Raw genomic sequence first — 11,386 nt, forward strand, 5'->3', positions numbered from 1 at the left:
ACCATATCGGTTTGATATCTAACCCCGATATAAATTAAACGATATAATGCAGCTAGATAACATGGCAACAGCATGGGAAGATTGGCTAATTCAAATGATGAAATTCATGTGGTATATTTTGAGATGCCAGGCTGCATAAAACTAACAGCGAAGTAAGGTATGGTGGATGGCCACATGTAGGGTCAAATCCTTCTTGGAAATTCGTAACCCAGCTTCATGTGCTATCCAATGGTGAGTGGCCTATGTATTTTTAACCAAATGTATACGAAAAAAAGTTATCAAAGACAAAAATGCTTCCGCTTGATAATAATCATCTACAGTATGCAGATTGTCAATTTTGCAAAGCAAAACGGTCAGGCGAAATCGCGGATGGTGTTTAAATTCACTTTTCCTGTGAGAAACGGTCTCTCGAGAGACCAGTGGACAACAGGCCACATGAACCGAATCAGAGAAGTTGAACAATAAGAATTTCCGTACACTCTGCATGTTGGTCTACCATAGCTAGTTGAGAGTGTTTGAACTACCGCTGGAAAGGTTCTGAGCTTGAAACTCTTCCCGAATTACTGACCACTGGTGTTACATGGCAAGGAGTAAGAGGCTGTGCAGTTCATCCTAGGTGACTGGCGCCGGTTAGGTTGCCCTACAAAGCAAAATTTACCACTGGAAGGGATAATAGCCCAAATGGTTCCAAAAATACTTGGTTTTGGAAAATCGGACAACAAACAGGGGTGTTGGTCTGGATTTGCAATTTTTCAGACAAATAGTTCAGTTAAAATCACACCGTTAAAAGAATAGGCATTGAATTAAAGGAGTTCACTCTTTTACAATAGGAAATGCATTTAAAACGAAACTTCTAAGCACCCGTTGGGTTCGGGGTCTCGCTGGAAAACGATTTCATCGCATTTTTGTGCGAGATTACCATCAGCACTTGAGCTACAAACTGTCCTTCGGTGGCCGCGTCCTCAAACGGGTGTGATTGTATCAACATGTGGATACTTACACTTTTGCTGCCCTGTGAGTGTCGGTGTACTATGCATATGCATGCGTGGTATTAAGCAGATTTTTCTCACATTGAGCACACAGAGATGAGACAGGATCCGTTTGGTACAGTAACGCGTGATATTTTAGACCGTGTGAAAATGCCTGGGTATGCGTTCAAGGCAAATTACATCCGATTGCAAATTAGTTTGATGGTAACGGGAGACTAAGCCGAATCACAACTGAATCTCTCGTTTATTAGATTCTTCTTCTACACAAAGACTATTTCTGATTCTGTCTGCTACGGTACTCAAGATATTACAGTATGTTTTGTTGACGGAACATGCATGCAACTCAAGAGGTTGCTGACAGTCCACGGGCGGTTTCATCCTTTATAGGTCTCATCAAGTAGTCGGGCCCCCGAATTTCCGTCACTTTCTACTTGAACAGTGAATCGTGGGCAGATGTCGAAATGCAGTGATTTTTTTGAAATTTTGTAGAGACGTTTCGAAAAAATAAGCAAATAGACCATTGCCACATTCAAACCGCCGGAAACTGTCCAAATGAGTAGCTTGTACCTACACGAACAGTCAAGTGGACAATCTCTTGGCAGCTCAGCTCCGTCTTGTAATAGGGTCAACTCTTTTCGCCCCAACTGTGAGATGGTATCTCTGCCGACAGGTCACAAATAGCTTAATCAGGAAAGTAACTTGTGCAGACTTCTCATGTTTTGATGACAAGATGGCGAGTTGTGCTGAGAATGCACTCCAAAGCAATGATGGATTCCAAGTTGTTTACACTATGATTAGACTGGCTGAACTGATTTAGGTGGGAATCACAAACCTCATCACTACGGTTCGGGTGTGAATCTACACGCCCTTTGTGAAAGAATTATATATCCTCCTGCCGGCCATTGAGTTCGAACATTGGTAGGCTTGTCGTAGTTTCCTGTCGTCGATGAGTTATGTATCATTTATTAGCCATACTGAACGAAACCTCTCGTGCTAAAGCTGTTACGATTTGGTGTGCTACGGTTCCACATTATCCTTGATTTATGCGTGAATACTACCCGAGTGTGGTTCACTCTGTGCTGTGAAATTTAATTTGACTACAATAAATTTGTGAAAAAGCTACTTCGTTGTGAGCTGATCAGCAGTGGCTATAGACTAGGCAAGCTGACATCGTCAGTAACCAATCTATTGATCCGTACATCTGATTTTTTTTACAAGTTTCGATCATATGCAGACACAGTATATGGTGTGAACATCTACACTCCTGAGTACTTGCCTGATGCATTAATGCAATTTTCAACTAGCTAATGAGACCACGTGAAGACCAACAGGATTTCCTGAGGAGTGTTGTTTATAACTTTGTAAACAGATACCATAATGGATGAGGACCACTCAAAAAAGCGATTATTGCTCAGGGTTTATTTGATCAATATGGTTTCCTTTGGTCTGCTGAACTGAACTTCACAGGGGACAGACTAGCCGCTGGAAAATCTTTTCATTAGCTAAGTTCATCTGATCATCAGGTGTTAATTGAGCACCGTATAGTGACAAAACTTGTAACCGAAATGAATTATGCTGTCTCTGTTTGAGTGAAGCTATTGATATGTCTAGGGTAATCGGATGCCGTTTTCCCAAAAGCTGATTGGTTTGGCAATCGATCCGATTTACACAAGTTTGGTCAACGTAACCATATACGTCGACCGATATTGTGACTATCCACACGATCTTTAATGAGCGGTTGACTGGTCCATCCTTTTGGTATGTTCTTTGGTCGTAACCTATAGCTGAAACAGAATCAAATGGAGACATCGTAAGTCATTCAAAAACGGTGCACGATTACTTGGAATGATTAAAGTTGGAGTTGCAACACTTTGTGAGTTTGTGGACAGATCAGCCTCGCACAATTTATGTACAGGTTCTGGAATGTGAAGGAAATATCCGATGATTCGTCTACTCTGATGAAGTTCATTTGGCCGGTGTCCCAAAAGAGCGATGGCAGGTGACAACTGCCCGATGTTCTCCTCACACCACAGGGCTCCGGAGTAAAATTGAGTATATAGTGCGACTGATGTATATGAACCATCAACAAACCTTTCTGCTACAGAGAAATGAATATCTAGGGTAAAACTGGCTGTTTAATTTTGGAGCAGACATCCGTCTGTGACTGTGTTGTATTGTAACTTTCTGTCCATTCTCCATCTGCGGTCTATGTTCTGGTGGTAATCGAGTCAAATTTTTCGCCACCTAAATGCTAACTAGAATGTTTCATCTCAAGCCATGCATACCTGGAAAGACACACTGGAAATGAAACTGCTTGTCAGCTGATTACAGAAACTGGCCAAACACTACGCACACTATTGTTCACAAAGACTACAAACTGACAGCAATTTGACAACTGAACTTGTTCCAATAGTCACTGTTAAATAGATTGACTAGATTAGATAGACTGACCGTTCATAATGAACCAACTTGTGTGCTGTAGCTTTGTAGGCAGGGGATGAAGTTCAATTATAAGACAATTTACTAAAGCCAGTAGGCAAGTGAAACCAATGTTTAATTTTCCATGTTGATATTTATGTATCTTAAGTATGTCGTTGACATCTGATAATCATGTAGCAAAGTCGTGCGTGACAGGTTCCGATAGTCTGACCTAGTACCGAATAATTGTGAAGAGAGAGCTCCATTCACGTGCGTTCGTTTATCTGTAAATAACAGGCAAGCATGTAGATAATTTCGAGGGAAAACTAAAGCACTCACGATGCAGTCTAAATGGTAAAGTTTGGGACGATAACATAACCGACTGACCTCTCAATAGCTACTGTGAAAAATGACCTACGTTACACTTGATCTCTAATTTGAGTCATCATATCTTCGCCCAGGACACCCGGTTGATTCCCCGTTCAGCAATGTTGTATGTCTGCACGCATAAATCGTATCAATAAACGGTGAGGGTAAACGCTTGTTTGAAGCAACTTCTTGTTAAACCTTGATAGATTGGTGGATCAGTCGCCACAAACTGACGCGGCGTGAAAGGCGTTAAATGGCCAAGCGGCTAAGATGGCGTGGTCAGGTTAGATCAGACAACTTGTTACAAAGTCGAAGCGTTTGAATGCCTGAGTATTTGCAAACGCCGACATATTATGTGTGGTAAATTTGACCAGCGGAGAAAAACCAACTGACTGAGCAGGTCATTACATAATAATTGTTCAGGAGTCACTAACACCTGTGAACCGTATTGACGGGCGAGTCAGTCGATAGCTTCAGTGGTTGTTTTGTGCGAAAGGCTGACTCGTTCAAGCGGATCACATGCCAAGTTCATGTTACTTGGTTATCTCCAATCAGACGTGGTCAACCAGCATCTGGTCAACAGCATCTGAATAATTTGGCGTAAACAGAACTGTTCCTTGAGTTACCTGATACGAAACGACGGAGTCTATATTGGAGCAAAGCCAGGTTGTTTTGTTTCTTGAGCTGTCTGCCTTTCAGAAGAAATTTTTCAACTCAGTGTCTTAACTTTATTGGAACAGGAGGTTGAACCAGATCTGAAAGTTCTGATGCTATGTTTCAAAGCCGGTGATAATACACAGAGTAAGCACTTGATTTGGTGTAGATGTCCTGTGGAGCCCAAGTGAGTTTCGAACAGTCTAAGTTTTATTTGCTGCGAGATCTAGAAGGCAGGAAGTTGTTTTCACAATCTACTGTTCACAGAAAAAACAAAAAGTGCAATGTCCTTTTTCTTTACAGTAATTTCGCATTTAAAAAGAGTGGACCTTTTTTTTAGAAAATGAGCGGTTTGCGCGGTTCTAGTTTTAATTACACACTAGGATGTATTTCCTTATTTCGTCATTTAAATGCCATGAAACCCCTACTCACTGGGGAGAAAAAGATGAAAATAACTAAAAATGGAGGTTCATTTTCTTTATCATAATGTTGTGATGACCGTTGCTATTTACCAAGCAGAGTTGAACTAATGTTGATCCTAGGACAAGGATCACTGAAGATTCGGTTAGTGTATTAATTTCCCATAAACTGTATGAAGTGTGTGTCAAACTGATCTGAAATTCAGCGAATATACACTCATTTGCAAACTAATTTGGTTTTTCGGGAGACTCACCTGGAACCCAGCTGAATCTCTCGTTTGTGATGTTCTCAGGTAACTGAATGTGCTGCACCAGGCCGCCTCATGTTTCAGTCGTTACGATATTCAAAATATCGCAATACATGAATACCTTTGTAATGTACTACTCATAAGATTACTGAAAATCCGTCGACAGCCCACGACCGATTCTGCCCTTTTTGGGGCTCATCAGGGGCTCATCATTACAAAGATATTCATGTATTGCGATATCTCGAATATCGTAGCGACTGAAACATGAGGCGGCCTGGTGCAGCACATTCAGTTACCTGAGAACATCACAAACGAGAGATTCAGCTGGGTTTCAGGTGAGTCTCTCGAAAAACAAAATAAGTTTGCAAATGAGTGTATTCTCGCTAATTTCATGCAATTTGGTTCCAAGTAGAACATAAAGTTGACGGAAACCCGGGGACTGCGCTTACTTGATGAGCCCGAAGAAGGGTAAAACCGGTGGTGGGCTGTCGAGGAATTTTCAGCAACCTTACAAAGGTGATGGAATTTCCTATTATCCTAACGTCTGAATGTGTGGTTTTTCGGGGCTGATCAGCCCACATATCGACAAACAATCAAGCACAATCCGAAGAAGGAGTTACCCAATGGGAATTTACTTCGGAATATGATGGCCTTATAAGGCAAAGTTCGCAGCATTCCTCAGCACATACGAGAACCCAAACGCCTAGATATGTTGCACAACCTGAATGAAGCAAACCCGTTTGGTGCAAAAAATCTTGACAAAAGTTACCTCATGTTTCATCGTTGATTATCCTGTTTAGAGATTTATGACAGTACAACTTGACAAAAGCCTTCTTCAGGCCAGGTGAGTTGATTGTTAGGTTGGCCGGAGAAACAAGCGGCCGGATTTTCTTCCACTGTCGAATCAAACGAATGATGGGCATTGGTTAGTGCGGCGATCGGTTGGGATGATTCCGCTGGGGCCCTTACTGTTCCCGCCCAAGACACCAGCTCGTGATTCTCAATGTGTTGGCCGGTGTGAGCTTGTCGGTACTACGACAGTTTGTCAAGGGGGTTGATAAGGAGTGCACTTTTGGTTGATTTAGGCTGTATACTTTAGAACTAGGTCACATCTGTTACGGATTCCTCTTCAATGAAGATTACGCACATCAGCGTCCCCAGAATCTCTGCCGTGAGTCATTGTAGAGTACTTGCCTCAAGATTTTAAAATTTTCCAAATCTTGACGAGACATTCAGCTGAGTCTCCCTGTAATACCAACGTATTTAGCAAGTGAGCGGATTTCGCTAAATTTGTAAACCTGTTTTGTGTTCTGTATCTAGTGCATGTCTTACAACTGCTGAGTCTTCCATCGGCGCCCAACAGCCAGCCGCGTTTCCTAAAGATCTGCTCATTCTTCTTTTGTGATCCTTGATTCTGCCGTGGTGTTCATTGGAATTCCGAACTATCCAGACCATAGTACGGTCATTGCATATTTCTTTATAAAAAGCAGTCCTAGGTTTTTTCATAAAGTAATCCACTCGCAAGGTTGCTGAAAGTTCATCGACAATCCACGACCGGTTTTGCCTTTGGTGGGCCTCATGAGGCAGGTGCAGTCCCCGAAGCTGGTTTTCAGTAACTTTGTGAATAATTTCCCTTATGTAAAATACTAAGATATCTCTAAAATCGCACCCGCTTGTCATCGAAAACAGTATGACACAGTTTGAAACTCGGTATCATATTTCAGCAAGGGATTAGCTCTTTAGATAATTTAATTCTATCCTCTACCTATGCGACAAAAAATGTACAATCCGAAGACGAAAATGTATCAGAATCTCATGAGTTCTTGCGAAATCGAGATATCGTAATTCGCATGTAATCTTTCTTCTCTCACTACGGCTTACATGACACGGCCCCTGTCTCGTCATCGAGCGCACACAGCTACGCGGTCAATAATGCAGGCAAAAGTAATCGATGCCTCACAGCACATCACACTGGCAGACAATCTGTGCAAAATAAAGTAGTTAGAGATCTTTGCTGTCACCAAGCGTCCTATCGATTACCTCGCAGCTCTAGCTAGAGGTATGTGAGACCGAGTGCCAGAGGAAGAGTGCTAGACACAGCTGTTATGATGCAATGCGCACTGGAGTACCGACGGTGTCGTGAAAGATAGTGATGGTGTTAGGATCCATACGTTGAGCCATGGGGGTATTACTTGATATCATAAACCTAATATCAGTCACTGGTGAATTACTGAGGTTCCGTCTGTGAAATGTATCATTAGAAAGTAGACATCCCTTGTTAGATTATGGCACTAAAGTAAATGTGGGCATACGACAGCTTCGGCTGATATATATTTCATTTAAAAATCTACTTAAGATCGCTGCTTATAAGTTTAAAACCAGCACGGAGCGTTTAAATGGAGGATATTGGTTCAAGCATGTTGGACACTTCTGAATTAGGACAGTAGTATGCGACCGAACCATTCATCTCTGACATCCTCAACACAACACATCACACACTTTCTGGGTCCCGATAACAGACCTCAGGATGTTGGATTTGAACCATTATTCACACGTCACAATCCCACATGCAAATATTGTGGGCTTGCTGTTTCGTGTCCAGGTATAAAGGCCGTTTAATGTTTGTTGCTTATTATGAGCTGCCCACCGATAACCGGTTGTGCTTTGGAGTTCAACGTCCATTAGTAGACGATTTGTACAATGTTGTGCTTGAGATCGTTTTAGATTTGTGGCTGCCCGCCTGAAAATGTCAAGTTCAATGATCTGGACTTTTCAACACGGTATTGTTTACTTTTGCCTGTCAACCGACCTAACTGGTGTGTCCCAGCTAGCCAATGATGTTTGTGAAGAAATTGCCGACTTGCAACCTGATTGTTCACAAAAGGACAAGGTGTCTGAGGATGGTAGTAACTGTGTATGACTAGTCGCACGCTGCAAGCAAGATGAAGCACACGAGTGGACCTCAAGTCATGTATCCGAAACTGCTTTGGTCTCCCAAGCAAACCGTGACGACTGTCCGCATCATATTTATCGTCCACAACGCTAATTTGGGTTCAGAGATCCGATGTAGTTCATTATTAACCTAAATATCCGAGCTTACGAGCCACGTGTATATCCTCTATTTTCTAGGATACACCTTGAAATCCATAAAATCACTAGACATGAATTTTGATGTATCTTTTTAGAAAAATACACATGATTCTGTGTGAATTCAAAGTGTCCGGAAAGAGAATTAAGGCATTGTGTTGAACTGCACCGATGAATTGATGTGAGGGAGAATAAACAAGCATGAAACTGATTTGGTATTCATGGGAGACCCAATTGAATCTCTCGTTTATGATGTCCTTTAGCTGAATATGCTCCACACAGGCCGCCTCATGATTCAGTTTGCACGATATTCGAGATATCGCAGTACATTTTCATAAAGGAAACTACTCACAAGTTTGCTGAAAACTCTTCGACAGCCCTCGACCGGTTGTGCTCTTCTTGGGGCTCATCAGCTAGGCGCAGGTTCAAGTAGATCATAAGGTTGACGGAAACTCGGGGACTGCGCCTACCTGATGAGCCTCAAGAAGGGCGAAACCGGTCGTAGGCTGTCGAAGAGTTTTCAGCAACCTTGTGAGTAGTTTACTTTATGAAAAAGCATGAAACTTCTTCATAATGTGGATAGAATACACTCAACGTACAAACACATGGATTAGACAACTGTACGGGAAGGGTGGACTATCCGAACCTAACTGTTCAGCTTTCCCGACATAAATGCTGAGCATCCGTCAACCGTGATAATGGAAAGCAACTACTCAGTTCAGATATGCAACTCTGTTCCTTAAGTAGGTCTAAAAACCACCCATTCTAAGCTCACCTGAAGATTCAACCGTTCTCAACTATGTACACGCCTGATCTTAAAGTAGAGCAGATTGAGCACATCCACGCATTGAATTCGAAGAACTAAATTCCACATAGGACAATTTATCATGTTAGATGAGTGTTACAAAAACGCCTGGCGCCAATCACTCCCTTTAATCGCCTTGTTACAATAAACGTGATGGCATTGCAACACAATATATAATCAGTCATCTGCGGCATCTGTGTATAAATCACTGTTGTTGACAAAATCAGACATTCACGGCGAATTGCTCGAGGTTGGCACATTGTAATGTCGCATTCATAAGTAACAATCTTTACCGGACTTGCATTTTTCTAAGGAGCTTATTCAATCAAATTCTAGAATGTGACATTCATTGTATTAGTCTCACTGAGCCCTCACTTCTTGGTCGTGTTATTATATCACTTTGAAAAGGCTTTGAAGAGTTCATTATTTGAAGTGTATATAATGCCATAGAGAACTCTGTTAGCTTGTTAGAATGTTGCTCTGACGTTGTCCAAAGAACTGTTTCACGACCCGACTAAGTGTTAACGGTGACGAAAAAAACATCCAAGGTGGGATTATTTGAGTCTTCCTGTAAAAGTTAGTTGAATGATGTAATGGTTAATGTTGCTTTCAGGTAACACGGACAGCTATTTTACTCTTATTGGATGTCACCTTTGTAAAAACTGTGCTCACCCTTTGCTACTAGACAAACATTTTAATGCATTTTTTCGGAGTATAACTATTGGAGTAGTTGGATCAGTCGATATTCTGCTTAGTGTCCCACTGATATGCAGGGACTCATCACCTTCGGCTCCATCACTCTGTGTCTCATACAACAGGCGGTTTTTGAATTACGCTTTTCGTTGCACAGAATAAAGTAGATGATTGTGTGAGATGCATTGGCCGACGAAACAGAACCGTTCGTAGGAATACTGATGTCAATATATTAACAATTAGGCTTCATAGTGACAGGTAACCTAGGTATTGCACACAGCCTGTGAAGTACATAGATTTTGGCTCGTATTGGACCAGTTTACCCGTGGCCATCATGTGCGAATCAGAATGATGTGTTTTAAAAAAATAAGACAGGAACCCCCGATATCTGGTGGGGAATATAAATCATCGTCTAATTTCTAGGTAGACTTGTCAGTCTTACTCTTATGGTTTAATGAGTCAGCCATACACAAGAACTCAGCTCGGGATGCCAAAGTAAACACAGCAGTGCAGCACAGCAGTTTTTCGCGCATTATTATGCAGCGGACAATACAAGTGTTCTCAGCAGTCGTTGCTTTATTCATGATATTCGAACAACGTCCGCTTGTCCAGTGATTCAACATTTAAAAACAACTTTCACAAGTTCACGAATCAACAAGAGGTTATACAAAAAGTGGGCTAATATCAGTCACCTAAGTATCAGAGCGATGAACTGTGGCTGTGATCACCTCAAGTGGTTCATGGCAAGTCAGTCAGATGAAGCAACCTGGCACATTGATTGCCATTGGAAAAAATAAGTGTCCAGCTCATCTGAACATTTATTTTGATTTCACAAGTAAGTCAAGGTTCGCCAGTCTTCACAAAAAGTGGTTTGCATTTGGGCGATTCACAGTGGATCCATCACATTAAGGTAGATGAACTTATTCAATTTTATGGCATCCAAAACTTCACCTTGAACCTAATTAGCTATCCTGCTGCAATGGTTCTGAGTTGTCCAACAGTAGGAGGAGAAAAGTAGCCTAGTGGTGTCCTGTAAAACACATTTGAGCTGTCGGTTATAAGCGGTGCACTGCATTTATTTTGTGTTCACTGCTTTATCGTAGTAGACACACAGTAGTAGTGTGTAAACCAACAAACGTGACCCGGTGACTCCAAGGTAAGTAATGATTCAGTGAGAGAATAGCACAAACCCGTGCTTCGATTGTGCACGACTGTTTGATCGCTACCATGATCTGTCGGCTTTCTCGTCACCGCCGCTTGTAAATTTGGTAGTACACAATCATATCTTAAAGCAGGGAATCGGCGTGTGGAAAAATGCACGCCAGACAAAAGATCCTTGGGAGTGTTGTAGCCGTCCTTTCCTTACTCCAACCACACAAGTCATCATAAGGTTCCACCCGGACCTTCTCGAAGTTGATGTTTGCAAATTACTGCGAGTTACTGGGGTTTAAGGTCATTACATGTGATGAAAATGACTGACACTCTATTCATTGCTCTATTCATTATTCTCTTGTTTTAATATTCCATATGCTGTACATATTCGCCAATTCGAATACATACGTGCTGGTTGTTACGCTTCGCTGAATTCTGGATTTCTAGTTCGTCTGGTTATACCGATATACGTACGAAACTTAATTCTCACATTTTGGCGTCGCGATTGGAACAAATCATCATGCCTGCCGAAATGGAACCATTAGATGTTAA

The 11,386-nt window shown here is 41.8% G+C and overlaps 1 protein-coding gene across 1 annotated transcript in view; it reads right to left on the reverse strand.

The window, feature by feature from the left end:
• Positions 1-2,413: 2,413 nt before the first annotated feature.
• Positions 2,414-11,386, reverse strand: part of T265_02651 (hypothetical protein) — a gene marked incomplete at both ends in the record, with an annotated part of 27,448 nt that continues 18,475 nt past the window's right edge. The window contains one exon of the mRNA XM_009166949.1: positions 2,414-2,773. Within this exon, the coding sequence (XP_009165213.1) occupies positions 2,668-2,773 (106 nt within the window). The remainder of the gene's footprint in view (positions 2,774-11,386) is intronic.

This window comes from Opisthorchis viverrini, assembly GCF_000715545.1.
Source record: "Opisthorchis viverrini unplaced genomic scaffold opera_v5_33, whole genome shotgun sequence".
Classification (NCBI taxonomy): domain Eukaryota; kingdom Metazoa; phylum Platyhelminthes; class Trematoda; order Opisthorchiida; family Opisthorchiidae; genus Opisthorchis; species Opisthorchis viverrini.